The sequence below is a fragment of the Bombyx mori genome, chromosome 20, assembly GCF_030269925.1.
Source record: "Bombyx mori chromosome 20, ASM3026992v2".
NCBI lineage: Eukaryota > Metazoa > Arthropoda > Insecta > Lepidoptera > Bombycidae > Bombyx > Bombyx mori.
In genome coordinates, this window is record NC_085126.1 from 4,731,404 (window position 1) to 4,755,561 (window position 24,158).

At 37.8% G+C, this 24,158-nt stretch overlaps 1 protein-coding gene and 1 non-coding gene across 4 annotated transcripts in view; one reads left to right on the forward strand and one right to left on the reverse strand.

The window, feature by feature from the left end:
- The window catches only part of LOC100302602 (transcription factor AP-2), a 104,695-nt gene that overhangs the window by 56,089 nt on the left and 24,448 nt on the right, over positions 1-24,158 (forward strand). For all 3 annotated transcript variants that reach the window (XM_038018059.2, XM_062674314.1, XM_038018056.2), the window contains exons 2-4: positions 17,456-17,602; positions 17,970-18,128; positions 22,656-22,769. In XM_038018059.2, coding sequence (XP_037873987.1) covers positions 17,456-17,602; positions 17,970-18,128; positions 22,656-22,769 — 420 coding nt within the window. The remainder of the gene's footprint in view (positions 1-17,455; positions 17,603-17,969; positions 18,129-22,655; positions 22,770-24,158) is intronic.
- TRNAD-GUC (transfer RNA aspartic acid (anticodon GUC)) lies at positions 6,658-6,729 on the reverse strand. The gene has a single exon. It is a non-coding gene; the product is annotated as a tRNA-Asp (tRNA).

The window sequence follows — 24,158 nt, forward strand, 5'->3', positions numbered from 1 at the left end:
GGGTGGGAGAAGCACTACCATTTGATATCGATAATAACTCGATCGAAAAAAAATCCTTTAAAAATCATCCGAATCGACACCTATAGCTACTTACTTCACAATTAAAAAAAAAAAAAAACACTATAAGTAACTATTCATTGAGAACAATTATCGAAGCTTCTTACTGTCTTTCCTGAACGGTACTCAAGCGCTCGTCTCGCTCGCACCTAAGCGCTTTTAACGCGCGAGATCGAGATAAAAAATTCAAGAGTGACACTGACTGACATCCGATTATACTTGTACACTCGTATCTCGTTAACAGTTAGAAAAACAAGGTTCATGACTCGACCTGCACTTGACACGTTTGTTAATAAGCGAGCGTCTTCTAGTACACTCGTGTGTAACGCCTACGTGGACCACTTCATGATAATTGACATGGGAGAGAGATTTCGTTTCGGAAATCGGGATTTATTCGATTTTTTTTCGTTGCTTAGGTGTGTGGACGAGCTCACAGCCCACCTGGTGTTAAGTGGTTACTGGAGCCCATAGACTACAACGTAAATGCGCCACCCACCTTGAGATATAAGTTCTAAGATCTCAGTATAGGATCTCAGGTCTGCTGGACCTTCTCGTCCCCCTCTTCCTCTCAGGAGGCGCCGGAGTCCGACATAACCCGGTTCGTTACCCCCCCGGACTGGGTATCCGTAAATGGATTCCCCAGCGTTAAAAAAAAAAAAATAGGTCTGCTGGAAGAGATTTCTTAAAGAAATAAGCAGCGCCTTTGTACATAATTTTCCTATTACTCTGTACTATGTCATCTTTTCTGTGTGTACATAAATAAATAAAAATAAAAAATATAGTTACAACGGCTGCCCCACCCTTCAAACCGAAACGCATTACTGCTTCTCTGCTCTTGAGTTGTTAGGTCTCCTTTGGAGGCGCTCGGGTAGCTGTTAGCAAATCCCACCCCTCCAGGCTGAGCCGTCGCAAGCGACGGGTTCCACGAGGACGGTGACCGGTTTTTTTTATTGCTTAGATGGGTGGACGAGCTCACAGCCCACCTAGTGTTAAATGGTTACTGGAGCCCATAGACATCTACAATGTAGACGCGCCACCCTCCAAACCGAAACGCATTACTGCTTCACGCCAGAAATAGGCAGGACGGTGGTACCTACCCGTGCGGACTCATAAGAGGTCCTACCACCAGTGATTACGCAAATTAAAATTTTTGCGGGTTTAATTTTTATTACACGATGTTATTCCTTCACCGTGGAAGTCAATCGTGAACATTTGTTGAGTACGTATTTCATTAGAAAAATTGGTACCCGCCTGCGGGATTCGAACACCGGTGCATCGCTACATACGAATGCACCGGACGTCTTATCCTTTAGGCCACGACGCCTTCAAGTGAGTATCCGGTCGACTATTAGTAGTAGTGTTTGAAAAGGGCGTCACTCCAATGTAAGGCCGGTCTAACCCCGAGGGCGGGCGCCCTGCGGCAGTCGGTCGCGGACGCGCGTCGTCATAACACGAACGCGAATTAGTTGCTAATCGATTTAACAACGATAACGCGATTAATGTTTTTTTTTTTTAATCTAATGTGTTTATTATATTACGTAGATCGAAGTTCATTAGAGTACAATAGTTTATTTATATCAAACTAGCTGACCCGGCAGACTTCGTAGTGCCTCAATCGATAAACAAAAGACCTAAACTTTTGTATAAAATAAACTTAAAACAAACAAAAGGAATCTGTCCGACGGGGAACAAACACATCAAAAGAAAAACAAATTTGTTATTTTTATTTAATTCCGAGCATTTTCATATTTATCCACCTTTTAAACCTTCTCTGGACTTCCACAAATAATTCAAGACCAAAATTAGCCAAATCGGACTAACGAACAGCAATTCATTTTTATATATATAGACTAGAGGCCCGCTCCGGCTGCGCTCGGGTCTATAACAAAAATTTCAAAGAAATTTGACGTTGTTTTAAATATTTTTTTAAATAAAATAACTCTTATTGCGGCATAACTATAATAGTTAGGCATATGCTGTCGCGACACTTTTTGTAAATAATAATGTGTTCTACAAAGCCACAGTACATTATTTTATTCTATCGTCAATAGTTTTCGCAGGGTACGCGATGTAAAGAATATTTTAGGTAGTTTTCTTACAGCTTGGGTTACATTATTAGAGTTTTAGTAAGGATCCCTAATTTTTATCAAAAAAGATTATAGCCTACGTCACTCTTGAATAGTGTAGCTTCCAAACAGTGAAATAATTTTTCAAATCGGTTCTGTAGTTTCGGAGCCTATTCAATACAAACAAATTTTTCCTTTCGTATAGATATTAAGAATTGACTTATAATATACAGATTAAAAGCATTAGTTATCACGTTGCCCGGTCTAGTCTGTGTTTTTATTTTTTTTATTGCCCTTGTAGGCAGACGAGCATACGGCCCACCTGATGGTGAGTGGTTACCGTCGCCCATGGACTTCAGCAATGCCAGGGGCAGAGCCAAGCCGCTGCCTACCGCTTAATACTCTCCACAAGCCTCGTTTGAAGAAGGACATGTCATAGCGCTCGGGAAACACCGTGGAGGGGAGCTCATTCTATAGCCGGATGGTACGTGGCAAAAAAGGTCTCTGGAAACGCACCGTAGATGACCGCAGTGGCTCCAGGTAGTATGGATGAACTTTACTCCGGTGGCGGGCGGTGCGATGGTAAAAACGAGATGCCGGTATCATCTCGAACAATTCCTCATTCCTGTGTTCGCCCTTATCAAACTTAATACTAAAACTAACTTAGCTAGCAGTAACAAAATTAAATGTTTGATATTATCAACACCAAAAACCCCGTTAACAAATTTAATCGTCAATTACTCGTATGAATTGACAGCAGCTTATGAATTAAAAGCGTAATACACAAAAAAAAAGCAGTTAAAAGGTGTGAAAAAAAAAACATTCCGCATGTTATAAAGAACTCAATCGCAATTTTACAACTTCAATTAAATTTTATTCTCCTTTTCGATATATACAACAATAGATATATATTATAGATATATATAGATTGTTGTAACTGTTATTAATTACTGTATTCGAATCAAAAATCGTTTGACAAAAAAGCTTTGTAACGATTTTCGCTTAAAACACACAGATATATAGTATACCATATATTATAATTGTATATACACTATATTTATACTACCTAGTCAGGTCATAAATTCTGTCACATGTTTAATGTAAAATAATTGAAACAAGTTTATTCATTATGTAACCATTCATATACCAAAATGAACTTAACAAAACATAGATTCTTATGACACTAAAGTTTATTCAAAATGACCTCCGTGATTTTGAATACAGGCCTTCAATCTGCGCGGCCAGTCGTCTATCGCAGCACGAACGAGGTCCATGTCAATATCGGCGGCTGCCTTAATCAAGGATGTCTTGAGTGACTCCAAATTGGGATGAGGCTTTGAGCACGCCTTTTCCTCCAAGTGTTGCCATATCTTGTAATCTAACGGATTCAAATCTGGACTGGAGGAGGGCCAGTCTTCGTGCCGGATGAAGTCAATTTCACGCGCCGCCAGCCAGTCTTGTGTGCTCTTCGCTCTATGAGCTGGCGCCGAATCTTGTTGGAATACCCAGTGCCTGTTATTGAACATGGTATGAGAAACAGGTTCCACAAGGTTCATCAGGACTGTATTTTGATACACAACTGCATTCGTTTTTACACCTTTCTCACAAAAATGTACCTCTGTTAAGCCCCAATAAGAAACTCCCAACCATACCATGAGCGAGGATGGAAAATAACCTCGTTGGACACGCGGAATACGGTTGCTCGTTTCTTCACTACTGTGTGCGTACACCTTATCATTTTGTTTGTTGTAGCTCTCTTCTACGGTACAAATTTTTTCGTCCGAAAAAAGAATTTCCCGATATTTTTTTCCCGCGTACCGCTTCAACAAAGCGCGGCATCTCTTCAGTCTCAGGTCCATTAGACGAGCATTCAAACGATGTCCTGTTTTTCTTCGATATGCCCGAAGCCCTAAGTCTTCATTTAACACCCTTTTCACCGTGGTTCTGCTTAACCCCATCTGAAGGGCCAACAGTTTCTGCTTACGATTGGGATTTCTTTGAATTCGCGCCTTCACAGCTTTTGTCACTGCTGGAGTCCTAACAGACCGAGGGCGACCACTTCTTGACCTGTCATCTACACTAGAGTCTTCATTGTATCGTTTGATGGCACGATAAACGAATCTTTTGGTTATATTCAAATTTTTCAGTATGTTAAAAATTTGAATTGGCGCGTAACCGCAACGATGCAACGCAATAACTGCAACACGGTCTTCTTTAAGCGTCCACTCCATATTTAAAACTGAGTAAAATTCTAAAAGTATACATTTTTATTTTCATGAACAATTCGAAATTCGAATTCAATAAACTTTTTTGTGGCCAGCATTCTAAAAGAAAAGTTTTTACTGTTATATTATATTTATATACACTATATTTACACTATCATTATAATTCAAATTCAAATTCAAAATCATTTATTTCAACTTAGATGTCAGTATGACACACTTGTTGAATGTCAAAATATAAATAACAATGTTAAGTCTACCACCGGTTCCAAAAAAAGCCACAGTCCTGAGAAGAACCGGCGAAATAAACTCAGCGGGCTTTTTTTTTTGTTTCTTCTCAAATATTTACTTTTTTTTTATAAATAAAAATATTTACAATAAAGAAAAAAAACAATTCAAAAATACGATTAAATAATAATAATAATGAAAAATGAAAAGGCCAGGAGCGAACGCCTCATTCCCACGTAGTGCCATCTAGTAAATAATCCTTAACTTTATAATATGCCTTGTTGCACAAACGTTCCTTGACAGTTTTCTTAAATCTATGAACAGGTAGTAATTGAACGTTTAGTGGGATCTTGTTGAAAAGTTGTACACCCCCAGCCCCCTAAACGCCCACACACGTGTATATACGTATACCATATATTATAATTGTATATACACCATATTTATGTACACTACATTTATACTATATATTAATACACACTATATTTATATTTACACTATATTTATAACGAAAATCTTTTCATTTTAAATTCGGAACGTCTGTGATATAGTATCTGCTATAGCTTTAAAAGATCTCGGTATTTGTAAGCCCGGGATGATTTATTTACCAGAATGTTGCATGATTGCATTAAAACATGGCGGGTTTTTTTTCGGAATAAAAGTAACCATTAATTGAAAGTGAAAAACGTCATTAGTAAAAAAGTACGCTATAAAAATTTGCACAATGAATTTTTCAAATTTCGGTAACCACTTAATACCAGATGAGCGGTGAGCTGGTTCACCAGGATGAACAATAGAAAAACAATTTATTAAACATAAAGTGATTTGATTTTATCAGTCTAACTTTAGTCAGAAGATATTCTTGATTTTAACTTTCCAAATGTAAAATGTCAAATTAAACTTAATTTAGATTTTCTCGAATCCGAAAATGTTCATTAAGCTTTACCATTTTATGTAAAAAAATTGCCAAATCGTTCGGGCCGCTTATAAATGATGCGATCACCAACGAACATTTAATATTTAATTAACACCATAAATCTAAAAATTTGTGTGAGCACACCAATTTCTCATAGAAATGGTTATTTGCGAAACACAGATCCAACTGAATGCTTCCCGCTTCAAGTTTCTTTTTTAAATTTTTTTTCTGGCTTTGAAACAGTCCTTTAAGCCAAATCAGTATTTCTGTTTCTTCATCACTTCATTTCACAATAATCATATTGAAATCACTGTGTTTTTAATGGATTTGTCGTTTGAAGTCGAATGAATTTCGTCCAAACGGCGGGAGACATTATTAAATAAAATATAGCACATATCACTCGCGAAAACTAAACGATGCATATTAAATTGGGATCACTTAAATATTAAGTGGTTTATGTCACAAATAACATTCGAGTTGGCTTCGAGATCTTCACCTAAATAAATATAGATTATAAAATAAACATAGATTATATAAAAATATTGTTTTCCTCTTTATCTTTGAATCGCGAAACGCAAACGGTATTTCAATCTAAAATACGTCACTAAGCACAATTAAACATTTTACACAGATTTTAGTGTTATATAAACAAACTTCAGTTATCGTACCAATTTTACCTCTAGTCTTATAACTGGTTACTAATACAGCAACGCTCTTAAAGCCCGGTGGTTCTTACTCGATCATCGGGTCGGTGTATACGAGCAATTTAAAAAGTAATCAACCGACGATTGTGGCCGGAATCGCCCGCCATTTAAGGGACCGACTATTATCGATACACCGTATCCAATTTACATATCGATCTTCAGCGAATTCGCTTTCACTTATCCAACTAATAAACGCTATAAAAATGTTGCTAAATAAGCTATTAATTAAATAAATAGTTTTATTATTACAAGCGCACAAACCTCTTTCGAACTTTTTCTTTTTAATTGATATATATGAGTGAGTCTTTGAAATTGGGTCGTCTGAATCTCGATTGAACTGATGTCGTGTGATTTGTTCAGTGTTTTAGTGTGATAAAAGTGGAAAAAAACACCGCCCTGGCTTACGTGGATTTGTCGAGCGTTATCGAGGTGCAGGTAAGAAAGTTTTAAAAAAATTGCAAAAAGAACTCTCCGGCGGGGAATCGAACCCCGGTCTCCCGCGTGACAGGCGGGGATACTGACCACTATACTACCGAAGACTTGTTCATTCGGTTAAATTTAAACATTACATTCTAACATATGTTTTATACGACTATACAAAAAAAAAATTGAAAAGGAAACAGAAATAACATTTCTGCACGAGATTTTAAAATGATTTACTATTTACTCTTTAATATATCATTCTATAAATTGTGTAAATCACATATTTTTTTTACACAAAACCATTCTTTGTACTATTGTTATAATGCAATGCAAAAAGTCACTATTATTTTTTTTTGTCTAAAGCCACAAAATCACAGTTGAGCAAACTTTAAACATGAACATTTTAGCATATGCATATATCAAACGTGTGCTAACTTTTTTTATGTATCGATTTAGCGAATCTAACATAATATATATTTTTTTATATTGACTCTATTTCATTAAACCAGTTTAACCGTCTAGTTCAAGAATATAAAAAAAGAGTTTCAATATAATTTGGTACAACCCACCATAAGCCATTGCACCATGTAGGCAGCGGCTTGGCTCTGCCCCTGGCATTGCTGAGGTCCATGGGCGACGGTAACCACTCACCATCAGGTGGGCCGTATGCTCGTCTGCCCACAAGGGCAATAAAAAAAAAGTCAATTAACACCATGGAGTTAATAAGATACTAACTCTATGATTAACACTAAAATACATTCCCGATCCTGCGGACAGAATGGAAAGCAGTCGACGTCGCCCAAAACACGTCATCTCGGATCCTCCCGATCCACTAACGGTGCTTTTAGGTACTTCAAGCACCGGTCACCGTTCTCGTCGAACCCGTCGCTTGCGACGAAGGGCTCGACGAGTAAATTAACTCTCAGACACAGCTGAGAGACAGAACTGAGTTTCTCGCCGGATCTTCTCAGTGGGTCGCGTTTCCGATCCGGTGGTAGATTCTGCGAAGCACGGCTCTTGCTAAGGTTCGTGTTAGCAACATCGTCAGGTTTGAGCCCCGTGAGCTCACCTACTAAAGTTAGGGTTACGCTGACATAGCCGCTAGGGCTATCAGCTTAGGTAGGAGAAAGTAAAAAAAAAAAAAAAAAACACTAAAATACGTATTACAGGAGTAAGTGTAATAGCAAATACGCCTATTTATGAAATTGATATTAAGAATGCCTCTGGCATTGCAAACGAACCACGTATGAAGGATCGTGACAGTTGCGGCAAATAACATTAAAGTTATTAATTCAAAACAATTAATCAAGACATTTCAAAACAGTGTTGTTACACATCGTATGCTAATGAGACACACGTATCGATATTACGAATCATCGATAAAGACTTCGTTGTGTGGTTGATACGAATTCCGCGATTGATTGATTGCTAGTGTTGTGTAACAGTATTTTTTTATCGATATAAACTTTTTTTCATATTTGTGTTTGTATACATAATGTTGAGAGACAGTTTATTTATTCTTTAACTTTTCTGTATTTTTTTTTATTACTTGAAAAAAGTGTAGCGGTATTTTTTAACTTCCTACTCTACCTGAATAGTGATGTTATGAAGAAATAAAAAGTTTAAATAATAACTTTTACGGAATTATATTTTTTTCTTCTAGATTAAATAAACGTGTAGGTAAGAGCCGTGGTTTATTAACCGTTTAGAATCTGTCAAAATACATAAGTGAGAGAAAGTGAACCAGGTTCGCTAGACGTGGCCTCTCGGGTTCTTCCAAAATGTCCAATGAGACTATTTCATTTCGTTCCCATTGACTAAAATCTCAAACAAATCACTTTCATCTCATGCAAAATGATATGAAGCGCTCCATATCATTTTTCTTAAAGCAATATGCCTGTTAATTTATTATAATATAGTGGCAAAAATAGCATCGTAAGAAACCGATTGCCATACTGAAAAAATAGAAGTAGAAAAAAAAAACACACACACACACACCAACATTAGAATATGAATAACGGTGCATTGCCAATACAACAAAAACAATTTTCCTCATATTTGCAACTATACAAACAACATTAACCAATGCAATGATAGGTAAGAACGCGGAACAGTCTATTTGTGATCAATATAATATAAGAGAGAGCCAGTCCATTGTGTGCTGAGGTCAGATGAGGTCGACAGTTGGGAGCCAAGATCGTTTTCGTCCGTACAATCTTATATAAAGTAATGAAATTCTTGGATATTTACATTCAAATACAATTGAGCTAGGGTGCAACTGTGAAATAAACTGCAAATGAATAAAGAAATTTTACAATAATTTTTATTCTGACTTCGGTGCTCCCGTCAAAACCATATCAGGGCTTCGCCTACATTTTTTATTCAACGAAGCACGGCTCTTGCTAGTGCTAGTGTTAACAATTCTCTCAGGTCGAGCCCGTGAGCTCACCTACCGGTCCGCCTCAAGTCTACTGGTGGTAGGACTTCTTGTGAGTTCGCGCTGGTAGGTACCGCCACCCTGCCTATTTCTGCCGTGAAGCAGTAATGCGTTTCGGTTTGAAGGGCAAGGCAGCCGCTGTAACTATACTGAGACCTTAGTACTTACGTCTCAAGGTGGGTGGCGCATTGTGGATGTCTATGGGCTCCAGTAACCACTTGACACCAGGTGGGCTGTGAGGTCGTCCACCAATCTAAGCAATAAAAAAAAAAGTTAGAATAACCCCTTAGGCTACCAACAATCAGGTAGGGAAAACGTAAATTTTTACAATGCATCAGTAATGTCCTGCCCGCTTTTATAGTAGTAGATATTCGATTAAGCTTTGACTCGATCGCCACCAAAGTCCACAGGATCACCCGTTAAGCTAATCTGAAAAATTTATCGAAATCACTCCAGACGTTTCTAAATCTATAGGCAATATATGCATATACACTCAAACACAAACATCTACTTTAAGGGATCTAGATTTAGAGTTTTCTTTTGTATGAGAAACAAACGGATTAGAGTCATTGTGAAATGAGAATTTGTGACACATAGGGTTTTTCCCGTCGCGTATTGGTCTGAGTTCGTGGCTCGTCTTGAGACGTGAGGTCGCAGTATCGAACGTGACTACCGCTAGTGATTCGCGGCAGAAAGAGTCTAAATGGTCGTCAAGATTCATGTGTGATCACACGATCATCAGTCGTTATTAACGCGATTTCTTTTACAGCACCCCACGCTTTTTCTTACACTATTTTTTAATTGAAATTTATTAAAATTTAATTTCCATTTTTTAGTTGGATTTACTATAAAAGCGTATTTTGTTAGTTTTTCAAAACTATTATTTATTTTTCATTTTTTTAGTTAAATTTATATTTTTTCATTTTTCTTTTCATTTTTTTTAAATATTGAATTGTCATCGGTTCTTAATAATTATACCAAATTTCGAGTTAATCCGACGTTTTGAAGGAGGTCAAAATCATGTTCAAAGATTCCGTTACATACATACATACGTCTGAAGCTAATAAAAACGTATTAAAAAAAGCAGGCAATGTGAATATTGACCAGATTGGGAAATGAAGCCGTAGTTTCAGGATGGCAGTCAGTCGTGCGCCACCACCACTAACACAATCACCACAGATTACGAATTATATATATGTATATGCCATTATACTTTAGGTTACGGAATTTGGTTTTGGTTTTTTTTTTCCTACCTAAGCTGATAGCCTTGAGAGGATATTTCAGCGGAACCTTAACTAGTAGGTGAGCTCACGGGGCTCAAACCTGACAAAGTTGCTAACACGAACCCTAGCAAGAGCCGTGCTTCGCAGAATCTACCACCGGATCGGAAACGCGACCTACTGAGAAGCTCCGGCGAGAAACTCAGTGGACTGTGTCTGAGGGTTAATTTACTCGTCGGGCCCTTCGTCGCAAGCGACAGGTTCGACGAGAACGGTGACCGGTGCTTGAGGTACCTAAAAGCACCGTTAGTGGATCAGGAGAATCCGAAATGACGTGTTTGGTTTTGGAATGTTGAGATAAATTTAATTATTTTCCCTGTAATGATGCAAGAAAAACTACTCTTTATTTAACTCCAATAAAAATAAATTCAATAGCGCGTCATAAAAATGTAATCGAACTCTTAAACACATTTACGAAACATTCCGCTGAGTCACAAACATGATCATACGATTTAACTAAAGTATTTCAATTGACAAAAATATAAAAACTGTGCCATGTCATGATACTAGCACGTCAACGTGTTTCCACGACATCCGGTGTTACAAATTACGGACGAAAAAAAAAAGTAGAGTAATCGATTTCTGTAACTCGTTAAGAGTTTGGTAATTGATACATAGATAATCATTAAAAATTTCATTCTTAAAATTTATTTAACTCGAGAAATTTATTGCTCATATCATAGTATCGAGTTATTTACATAATTTGCGGGTAATAAATCGTGTGGTGCGGCCAGCCGATTAGGAAACTCAGCAAGGCCAAAATAGTTCGATTCCAAAATGGACATTATGGACGATAAAGGTATTTTAATACGCTTTTATTAGCTTCAGACGTATGTATGTAACGGAATCTTTGTACATGATTTTGACCCCCTTCAAAACGTTAGATTAACTCGAAATTTGGTATACCCCAAACTTTTTTTACAATAAAATAATTTTTTCTTGCACAATTTTTAATTCAAATTTATTAAAATTTATTTTCTATTTTTTAGTTGGATTTCTATAAAAGCGTATTTTGTTAGTTTTTTTAAACTATTTTTTATTTTTCTTGCCTAGATGGTGGACGAACTCACAGACCACCAGATGTTATGTATAAACTAGAGCCCACAGACATCTACAACGTAAATCCGCCACCCATCTTCAAACCGAAACGCTTTACTGCGTCACGGCAGAAATAGGCAGGCTGGTGGTACCTACCCGCGCGTACTCACAAGAGGTCCTACCACCACTAAAAATAGATATACCTATAGATAGATAGACCTATTGTTAATTGACATATTCATATTAAACGAACTCTGGGTGTAGGTCTGTAGGATTCTGTAATTATAACCTAGAAGGTCAAATCTGATCTCTGTCGGCTGACAAGGAGGCCTCCTTGAGATAATTCAATTGGATTACAAGATTATTTGGAAACGGAAAATGGGCACAGCGAACTCATACCGCGAAACACAAAACGCGTTCTGCTATCAATTATAACGATTTAAATGAACATTAGAGAAGTTGACCCAATCGAACCATACATACATAATGGTTTTAATTTTTTAATTATCCAAAAGATTGTGTTACAATTTTTAATCGAAGTAAAAGTTGTTTGATTACATTAACTTTGTGTACGAATAAAATCTTGTTTTATATTTTTAATGTGCCTACCGCTTCCATTCAATTTGTCAATTTACGCTCTTCGAACTTGGAAAGTGGGATTATCGCTGTTTTATCTATGAAAACCGTAATAGTACGGTTTTCCGTGTATTGCGTGTTAGTACCGGTCTGTACCGGACGCTCACCGGAATTCACACACATTTTGCGCTAGACTGAAAACTTAACGGATCGTTCTCTTAACCCTTCGACTGCTGTGTAGGTCACGCGGGCCCTGCACGGCGCACTGAAGTAATAATGTCGAAATCTGTTCTAACGCGACGGAATATCTAGTAGGCCATGGGAAAGACGAATCCGAAGATATTGAGCATGTTTTTTTTTCTATTACTTAGATGGGTGGACGAGCTCTCAGCCCACCTGGTCTTAAGTGGTTACTGGAGCCCATAGACATCTACAACGTAAATGCGCCACCCACCTTGAGATATAAGTTCTAAGATCTCAGTATAGTTACAACGGCTGCCCCGCCCTTGAAACCGAAACGCATTACTGCTTCACGGCAGAAATAGGCAGGGTGGTTGTACCTTTCCGCGCGGATTCTCAAAAGGTCCTACCACCAGTATCTATTGGTAAGAGACCTAAAAGACTAAAATTTATATTAGAAACAAAAGAAGGCAAAGGTAGGCAATCCAGACGCTTAGTAACGGAAATTGACTTAAATACTTCAGTGCGCTACTCAGGGCACAAGCCACATACGTGGTCGATAGAGCGATATTCGCCGGACCGCGACCCACGTAGAATATGCGCACGGGCTTATTCTCGTTTTCCAGAATATTCTGCCACTAATTATCATAATTCAATAGATAATCGCTTTTAATTACATCTGCAGCTCTTGGGAAGTGAAGTAACACTTTCCTATTTGTTTGGTCCATTTTCGATGGTTTAATTGGTCCATAGATTAACTTCTGAACTCTTCCTAACTACCAGGACTATTTCTACCGCGCACCAATCAATACTACGATTCCCTTTTAAAGTGCCGGTGACTTTGCTGTTGTTGTATCTCCACAATCAGTCGACATCAAGTGAGCCGAGAACGCGTCTCTAGATTTGCTTCCAGAAACATCTTAGAACATTTTCAGCTTCGAATACGTCAAATCGTTCTATTTTCACCGCGTCGCGCCCTAACTTTTAATCTATCATATCTATACATATAAATAAAATTAGAGTGTCTGTTTGTAGTGTTAAAATACCCGCGTTTTACTAAATGCATATGAACGTACACCAAACATAAACCAAACGGTACATACACCAAAATAAGATTTTTTACAATTTTTGTCTGCCTTTCTGTTTGTTCCGGCTGATCTCTGGAACGGCTGGACCGATTTTGATGAGACTTTCACTAATAAGTAGCTGATGATATAAGGAGTAACTTAGGCTACTTTTTTTTCTTCGCTTCGCCCCGCGGCGTCACCCGCAGTTATGGTCGTACCGCGCGCAACATGGCGGGCTTCGCCTATCAATTATGAATTTTAATGTTTCCGAAGCGAAGCGAGGGCGGACCGCTAGTATAAAATATATAAAATATAAAAATCACATCGTCAAAAATAGATCCTTCAGTTTTGATTTTAATAGACTTTTATATATAGGTAGACATTCCATCACGGACGCATCAAGAATTCGAGAAATTAATTCAAATTGCTATTGATTACACTTCTCATTAGTCCAGCATAAGTCGTGCCTTCAAACTTAATTCGCATATCGCGTGTGATATGCGATTTTATTAATAATCTTTCGCAGTTAATATAATCAAGTTTCTATAATATAGTAATATAAAGAATAAATTTAAAAAATTAACAAAAAAAGATGATAATCCCAAATCCAAATTAGGAAAATGTGTGATTTTTATTTAATTTTCGTACTGTTAAGATGAGTGAATCTAATGAAGAAATTCGATACATTTTAAAATTTTACTACAAAAAAGGTAAAAAAGCAAAGAAGCCGCGAAAAAAAAAATTGCGATGTTTATGGACCTAGAGCAGTGTCTGTGAGAGTAGCACAAATTTGGTTGAAGTGTTTTCAATCAGGAAATTTTCATGTCAAAGATGCACGTCGCTCTGGTCGCCCTATTACGGATAAAATGGATGCCATTTTTGAAAAAATGGAGCAAGATCGGCATATCAGTCGTTACGACGTAGCTAAAGAACTGGGAATTGACCACAAAACAGTTTTGGCGCATTTAATTTAGCTCATTTAACGCGGTACTTCTACAACGCGATAACGTGATTTTTATTTACATATCTTTGAGGCGACGAAAAATGTTTACGAAAACCTGTGCCGCGGCACTTTTGTGTGCCTTACCCATGCATCAGCCCGCTACCCATGCATCAGCCCACTGAGTTTCTCGCCGGATCTTCTCAGTGGGTCGCGATTCCGATCCGGAAGTAGATTCATTCGCGAAGCAATTGCTCTGGAGTTGTTAGGTCTCCTTCGGAGGCGCTCGGGCAGTTGTTAGCAAATCCCACCCCTCCTGGCTGAGCCTTTGCTCGCCCGCCTGTCCTGGTGAAGCTGGAAAGGCCTCCGGGCCACCAGTAATCTTTCAATCATAAAAAAAAAAAAAAACTTTTGTGAGCCGCTAAAAATTACTAACAAAGTTTTTTGCACTGTGGCTAATTAGAAAACTTCAATCTTTTGTTTGTGCGCCAAATTGTGCGGCTACATTAATTTGTGATAATGTTTTCCGTTAACTTTTACACTTGTGTGCTTAGTGCGAGTATCTTAACGTTCTCGATAGCGTAAAAGTTAAGCCATTTTTGTATGCAGTTGGAACAGCGCCCCTAGCGGCAAACGTACGCAAACGATCCCATTCTATACAAACTAGACGATGACGGTTTTTTTTTTGATAACTCCATCTTGTTGTTTCTTTAAAGCGGTTAGTTGCCCTCAATTAAAAAAAATAGTATTATTATTCGCCAATAGATGTCGGGAAGAGTTGATTATTGAAAACACGAATAAAACAACATTTTCTGAAAATAAATCGTAGCTAGATCGATTTATCGCCCCCGAAATCCCCTGTATACTAAATTTTATGAAAATCGTTGGAGCCGTTTCCGAGATTAAGATTATATATATATAAGAATTGCTCGTTTAAAGGTATAAGATATGAGTTAACTTTTACGCTATCGAGAACGTTAAGAAACTCGCACTAAGCACATTGTATTTTTGTTCTTGTTTCAATCCCAGAGCACTGTGTATTACCTATAAAAAAAAATACGTTACGATCAATCTAAGATTTCGCTCTTAACAAATTATCCGTGTAATTATCAAATCATGTTTATAATTAATGTAATTCATATTTACGTTGAATGCATTGTCTGTAACAAATTAACTGTCCGTTTAGCGAATGAATAATGGAAGTAGCCGCTTTGTATGAGATGAGATAGTAGAAAAAAAGTATTGTGTGTGTTTTTTTTTCATTTTTACCCACCCTTAACTTTGAAAAAAGATCGGTGCATTAAAATGGAATAGAAACAGTTTATTTTCACAATATATACAATGTTCGCTTTTAAATCGTTAAGAATAAAACTGCTTTTACCGTTTCATTTCGCGTTTTTCTTTAGTGTCGACTAAGTCGTCACTGACCACGAAAATCGTTAAATATTGCCCACTTCGATTCTCGCGGGATCTTCTCTGTGGGTCGCGTTTCCGATCCGGCGGCAGATTCTGCGAAGCATTTACTGCTCTTGCTAAGACAAGTGTTAGCAAATTCGCCAGGCTGAGCCCCGTGAGCTCGCCCTCGATACTTCCAGCATAGGTTATCCAAAAAAAAAAAAGGTATCAAGAGTTTTTGCCATAAAAACTGGCCAGTCGACGACCCACTTGATAGTTAGTAGCTAGTATCGTGAACCTTTGTCAACAATGCCGGGAGGCTGAGCCAAGTCGTTGGAAAGCAATGTTACGCCTGACGGACTTTTTATAATAGATTTATCTGCACGCCACAATATGAGTACCTAACTTTGTGTTCACGAACACACACATTTGTGTTTACTGGTGATAGGACCTCTTGTGAGTCCGCGCGGGTAGGCACCACCACCCTGCCTATTTCTGCCGTGGAGCAGTAATGCGTTTCGGCTTGAAGGGTGGGACAGCCGTTGTAACTATACTTGAGACCTTAGAACTTATATCTCAAGGCGCGTCTACGTTGTAGATGTCGATTTGCTCCAGTAACCACTTAACAACAGGTGGGATGTGAGCTCGTCCACCCATCTAAAAAAAAAGATACATGGATAATTTGTTCACAAGTTACTCTGTTAGCAATATGTGTTCTCATTTCCAAAGACGTCGTGTAAGCTAATTAGAAACCAATAATTATGAGGGAGATTGCTCGTCTGCTTTGTTAGATTAAGTTGTTGGATCATTCCTTGACCTCGGCTTTGTGCTCTGAATGTTTCATCTCCGAGTCTGACAGATTCGTTCGATTCAAATTACGCATTATCCGCTAATTCGTTAATTAACTGCTTTAAAATGTATTGTAATTGCTTTTTTTTATTGATCGTTAGGCTTTAAATTTAGAACAATAGATAATAGAGAAGCGAGTATAATTTTAAGTGGGAATATGTAGAAGAGATACCTACTTTTCCTAAGGACGAACGTAGGCAAAGGGATAGGCAAGTTGTAGCGGTCGTATATATATACCTGTCTCTTCTAATTTGCAGCTGACATAAATATGAGAGATCCTCTGTCAATATATATTTTTATAACATAGAGTGATGAACTAGCTCGCGGCCCACCTGGTGTTAAATGGTTACAAGAGCCCGTGGACGTAACAAAGTGACTGAGCCGCCACCGACTTCAAACTTTAGGGTTAACTATATCAATTACGTTACGTTTTATGTAAATTACGAAGAATTTGTTACTTATTGAGTAAGGGGCTATTCCAACTATGCGCGGACGTGTAGGTGAGCTCATGGGTTCAACCTGAGAGAATTTGCTAACACTAGCATTGGCAAAAGCAGCGCTTAGCAGAATCTACATTTCTTCATCGGAAGTTTTTCCTGAACACGGATTAAATGTGTATTTTATTAGGTACACAGATTTGGTATATAATTGGCTATTATCTAACACTCTCAACAAAACATAAATGACGCAATTAAAATCACTTACAGTTTAATACCGCGTTTTTTATTTGTCAGTATATTAATTCCGACGTTTCCAATACTCGTACTATTACAGTTTTCGTAGTTAATGACGAGGAAATTATTATACTACTAATAAATTAAAAAATGGTCTTTCTTGTGCAATGTATTGTACACATTAAGGGTATATCAGGCATCCGTTTCTATAGATATTTTAAAGTTTATTTTTCTATCCTTGGAAATCTATTGACATTCAAACATTTCCTATAGAGTATCTTTTGTGAATCTTGGAAGTAATCTTGCTTTTTAAACGAGCAGTATCTCAGCATCTTATTTACGATCAAATTGAGGGTACATTTAAATAATTAGTTTTTCTAATGAATTTTTTTTTTGCTTTGCTCAGGAGCGTCTCGGTGGCGGCGGGCTAGGTCTGGGCGGCGGCGGATTCAGAGGCGGCGGGCAGCCATCGCTAGCTGACTTCCAGCCGCCGTACTTCCCGCCGCCCTTCGCCCCCGCACCGCACCCCGCCAGCCCTCATCACCAGCAACAGGTAATAATTATAAACTGTTCTGTTTGTTATTATTCTTGATTGCAAACAAAAGCCCCTTTATCTCATCTAATCTCGTTTATTTTCATTTTATCTCAATGAATTATAGTCTGAAATAAATCAACTTCATATTGTTTCGCTCCATATCTTTTTTTATTTTTATTTAACTGAATATTTTTGTTTTTTACCAAAAATTGATGATCTTTATAAACTTGACACTGGTAACACCGGCGTTGCGAAAAAATCCGGCTGGCATACTTAAAACAAAAGAAGAATTATTATGTACCAGATTTTTTGTTTAATATATTTTTTTACCCAATCCAAAGGTTTTTGTGCTTGATTTTACTTCAAAGTCAATTCTTACCACCAGAGTCATGGCATGGAGTACGGCGGAGGCGGTGGTGGTGGCGCGGAATACGCTCAGCACTACGCCCCACAGCAGCTGCTACCACGACACCACGGACACCACGAACCACACGCGCATCTGCGACATCACAGGGACCACCACGACGCTATACATGCACACCATGTGAGTGCTACTAATTTCCTTTTTTTTCCTACCTAAGCTGATAGTACCTTCTACTTTGCCCTGAACGACAAGGCGCTCTATGGAGTCATTTCCTCGCCGGGAAATATGTTCAAAAAATGATAGTATGCGTCCATGCACGAGCGCTGAAAGACGCTGCTTAATGCCGAGTTCTTGAAGAATGGAGGTATTGGTGCAAAGGTCGGTCCATGAAATACCAAGCATAGGCTGTGTCACCCTAACAAGTAGGCGAGTTCACGGGGCTCAAACCTGAAGACGTTGCTAACACTAACCCTAGCAAGAGCAGTGCTTCGCAGAATCCACCACCGGATCGGAATCGCGATCCACTGAGAAGATCCGGAGAAAAGCTCAGTGGGCTGTGTCTATGGGACTATTGGCAATATCATTACTAAGTTATTGTTCAACTGCCTTCAATTTATGATTCAAAAAGAATGAAAAGCTTTCCGGGGTAGAGAGTTACTCGTGCCAGTTTCTGCTCCATAAACTACCACCATAGATAAACGAACCGAGAAACAAGCGGTCGAATTTCTTACAATTGATATACCCGGTGTCGATTGATTTCAGTCGTTTGTCATGATAAAAAGAATCCCGTATATGAACCCAAGTTAAAAACTTATGTTTATGCAAAATGTTATCCAAATGTTGTTCAACCCTACATCCAAGGTAACATACATACATCCAAAAACACAAACTTTCGTCTTTTTTAATATCAGTGTAGACAGATCAAGTCGAGAATTCTAATAACTTATAGTGCAAATTGAAGAACGGTTATATCTCACTCACTCTGCCCCTGAAACTGAAGTACAAAATTAGGTCTCTAATTTTCATCACATAATTTATTATCATTATTTATGTCCGAACGTAGGGTTGTCCCTAACTTTTGTCATTTTGTTCGATTATCCCGAAAAATTACTGCAGCAAATATTTTAGTACCAATGACAAATCACATCTTTGATTATATTTTTTTAATAACTTTATTACATTACACATCACAATATGTAGATACTAATCGAGGGTGAAATGTTATTTTGTTTAAAAAACATTTTTGCAACTTTACAGGAGAGCTATTTAAAGTTTTTAAATTTCGTAAAATATCATAACAAAAAAACTTCTTCAGCTATTTGTATGGAGAAAACTTCATTGAAGTTCAATTAAAAACATCGAACTGTTGATACTAATAGATATCTATATACATAGTCAGGTCATAAATTCTGTCACATGTTTAATGTAAAATAATTGAAACAAGTTTATTCATTATGTAACCATTCATATATCAAAATGAACTTAACAAAACATAGATTCTTATGACACTAAAGTTTATTCAAAATGACTTCCGTGATTTTGAATACAGGCCTTCAATCTGCGCGGCCAGTCGTCTATCGCAGCACGAACGAGGTCCATGTCAATATCGGCGGCTGCCTTAATCAAGAATGTCTTGAGTGACTCCAAATTGGGATGAGGCTTTGAGCACGCCTTTTCCTCCAAGTGTTGCCATATCTTGTAATCTAACGGATTCAAATCTGGACTGGAGGAGGGCTAGTCTCGTGCCGGATGAAGTCGATTTCACGCGCCGCCAGCCAGTCTTGTGTGCTCTTCGCTCTATGAGCTGGCGCCGAATCTTGTTGGAATACCCAGTGCCTGTTATTGAACATGGTATGAGAAACAGGTACCACAAGGTTCGTCAGGACTGTATTTTGATACACAACTGCATTCGTTTTTACACCTTTCTCACAAAAATGTACCTCAGTTAAGCCCCAATAAGAAACTTCCAACCATACCATGAGCGAGGATGGAAAATGACCTCGTTGGACACGCGGAATACGGTTGCTCACTTCTTCACTACTGTGTGCGTACACCTTATCATTTTGTTTGTTGTAGCTCTCTTCTACGGTAAAAATTTTTTCATCCGAAAAAAGAATTTCCCGATATTTTTTTCCCGCGTACCGCTTCAACAAAGCGCGGCATCTCTTCAGTCTCAGGTTCATTAGACGAGCATTCAAACGATGTCCTGTTTTTCTTCGATATGCCCGAAGCCCTAAGTCTTCATTTAACACCCTTTTCACTGTGGTTCTGCTTAACCCCATCTCAAGGGCCAACAGTTTCTGCTTACGTTTGGGATTTCTTTGAATTCGCGCCTTCACAGCTTTTATCACTGCTGGAGTCCTAACAGACCGAGGGCGAGCACTTCTTGACCTGTCATCTACACTAGAGTCTTCATTGTATCGTTTGATGGTACGATAAACGAATCTTTTGGTTATATTCAAATTTTTCAGTATGTTAAAAATTTGAATTGGCGCGGAACCGCAACGATGCAACGCAATAACTGCAACACGGTCTTCTTTAAGCGTCCATTCCATATTTAAAAATGAGTAAAATTCTAAATGTATACTATTTTTATTTTCATGAACAATTCGAAATTCGAATTCAATAAAAAATTTTTGTGGCCAGCATTCTAAAAGAAAAGTTTTTACTGTGTGACAATACTTATGACCTGACTAGGTATATAAAAATGAATTGCTGTTTATTAGTCTCGCTAAAACTCGAGAACGGCTGGCCCGATATGGCTAATTTTGGTCTTGAATAATTAGTGGAAGTCCAGAGAAGGTTTAAAAGGTAGATAAATATGAAGATGCTCGGAATTAAATAAAACTAACAATTTTGTTTTTACTTTGATGTGTCCCCCGTCGGACGGATTCCTTTTGTTTGTTTTAAGTTTATTTTATACAAAAGTTTAGGACTTTTATTTATCGATCGAGGCACTACGAAGTCTTCCGGGTCAGCTAGTACCAAATAAAAAGTACCTTTAATTAGGTACAGAAAAATGTCGCGTATTAAGCGAAATGCCACTTAAACTAAATAACCTTTCACTCCTCGTAATTCCTATATTTCTGTTAATTTCTAAAAGTCGTTTAAAGTAAGATATACCAATGGGCGATCGCCTTTTGTTCAAGTTTGGTATTATATTAGACATTTATATTTTTAAATAGCCCGCACCATCTATTCGAATAGAATGAAAGTACGTGTTATCTATACTAATATTATAAAGCTGTAGAGTTAGCCTGGTAGCCTTGAGAGGCTATTCCAGCGTAACCTTAACTAGTAGGTGAGCTCACGGGGCTCAAACCTGACGACGTTGCTAACACGTCGACTGCTTTCCATTCTTTCCGCAGGATCGGGAATGTAGTTACCGGCGGCCACGATGAGAGGGTTCTCGTGTCGTGCCGCTTTATCGAAGTGGAAATTCTTTCAGTGTTAAATAGCCCATTTATTGGGGAAGGCTATATAACAGGCTATATAAATAGGCTTTATAACATCACTTGGCACCTTAAATAGCTCCTAAACATTAAACATTAAATATTCAAATATAAATGTAATATAATTAATAAATAAATAATATAATTTTCACTTTCTACGTAAATGATGTCGCGGGTAAAAAATTTAGCGTTATGCCAAAGTAACTATTCCACGCGGACGAAGTCGCGGTGAAAGGCTAGTTAAAATAATAAAGGACGAAACCTATTTTAAAAATAGGCCGGGCCACCAGTAATCCTTAAATCATAAAAAAAAAATAGTCCATAAATATTTCCTCCGAGAACAGAGTAATGTCAAGCCACTTTAACAGATTAACCCGGCTAATGTTCCGGCGGTGGGGCCATCACTATTGTGTAAAGAATACGGACGCTGGTCGTATCGGAGACCGCGGATGTTCCGATGGCATTTTTCCTATTGAAACTCTTATTTATGAACTCGATTTTTATACTCAATCATCATTGTTATCTTTAATGCATTTTGGACGTGGAAAACGAAAAGTATAAGGTTTTTACAATAAATGTAATTATTAACAAGAATTGTTAGTTTTGAAGTTTACAAAGACGTATTTTTTGGAATTCAGAAAATGGTTTGATCAGCAATTTGTAACATGTCTATTAGTGAAATACTGGGGCCATCACTATTGTGTAAAGAATACGGACGCTAGTCGTAGCGGAGACCGGATGTTCCGATGGCATTTTTTCTATTGAAACACTTATTTATGAACTCGGTTTTTATACTCAATCATTATTGTTATCTTTAATGCATTTCGGACGTGGAAAACTAAAAGTATAAGGTTTTTACAATAAATGGAATTAGTTGTAATAACTAAGAAGAACTGATTGTTATTTTTAAGTTTACAAATACCTACGTTTATTTTTCCGAAGTTCGAAGCTACTGATAGATAGGTACGCAAAAATCGTATGCGCACAGTTAGACTGATACTAAGACCTCTTGTGAGTCAGTACGGGTAGGTACCACCGCCCTGCCTATTTGTGCCGTGGAGCAGTAATTCGTTTCGGTTTGAAGGGTGAGACAGCCATTGTAACTATACTGAGACCTTAGAACTCCTATCTCAAGGTGGGTGGCGCATTTACGTGGTAGATGTAGTGATAAACGTTTAACGCAACCTTTTTGGAAGTCGAATTAGAAGTTTCATGTCGAAAAAAATATATTATAATACTGTGTATTTTATGACAGCTGTCACACGGAGGCTTCAGTTATGGAGGCGGCGAAAGGAGGGCGGACTACGGCGCTAGGGAGCAACACGAACTCGCACTGCACCACGCGCTGCATTCGACAGACGAAACGCCGGTAATATATTGAATTTCTTAATTTAAAGCTTGATCGTTAATAATTGGTGAAAATTGTAATAAGAACATTTACAATCCAAAAATATCCTCATACGTATCGAGGAGTGAAAAGCTGCTTGGAACGTATATAGCACAGCCCTTGCATTAAACGCCCTCAGCTCTAGCACTAGGAGCAGATTTAGGGACCCCGGTAACCGTGCAAGCTAACCTAAACATCAGTCCGCTGAGATTCCGTTGTGTTTCTCGCCAGATGTTCTAAGCGGGTCGCGATTCCGATAGTAGTACATTCATTCGCGAAGCAGCTGCTCTTGAGTTGTTAGGTCTCCCTTGGGAGGCGCTCGGGCAGTTGTTAACAAATTCTAACCCTCCTGGCTGAGCGTTTGCTCGTCTACCTGCCCTGGTGAAACTGGTGAGGCCTTCGAGCCGACAGTAATCATTCCTTGATAAAAAAAAAGTAGTTTGTACGTACAAATTTAATGTTGTGCCAATCGGTTGCATAAATGAATTATAAAAAAAATTCAAAAAACTATATTTTCTTATTAACTTCGAGTGGTTATGCCAACTTCACCGATCGAGTAGGTGAGCCAATTGCAACCCTCCTGGCTGAGCGTTTGCTCGTCTATCTGCCCTGGTGAAACTGGTGAGGCCTCCGGGTCACCAATAAACCCTCAAACATAAAAAAGGCTATTTGGTTTAAGCCACTTTTTTTTTTACTTTCCAGAAGAGCCATTTAAAGTTTAAAATTTTAGAAAAAATATCAAAACGAAAAACATCTTCAGCTATATCAATGAAGTAAATTTAATTGAAGTTCAATTAAAAATATAGAACTGTTGATGTTTATGCCAAATAAAACGGACCGTAAATTACATAGATGAATGTCGCGTATTAAGCGAAATGTCTCTTAAACTAAACTAGAGGTCCCGCAGTAGTCGAAATTCGACTATAATTAATTGGAATTGTAAATTGTTGTTGGATTGTATTTTATACTTCTATAATCACAAATTTCACCAAGACTACACTATAAAAAATATTTACAAAGGCAAACAATATTTAATCTATTCTCAATTTGACAACAGACGCCAAGAACAAAAGTTTGACAATAAATAGTATGCATGCGTGTGTGCGTCAAATACATGGTATGTAGTGTGTGTAATGTTTTCTTTATTGATTTAATGTATCTTTTATGCATTATTTAAAAAAAATATTAGCATTGTGCACTTCTCCTCTATATTCTCTATAAGTGTGGAAAATTTCATACTCCTCCGTCCGCGCAATTTTCGTAATTAGGGATACAAAGTTTTTGCTTCACGTATTAATATATAGATAGCTTTTCACCCCTCGATATCATTAATAAGTTATACCTAATCATAAAATCGTGTGGTGAACTAAA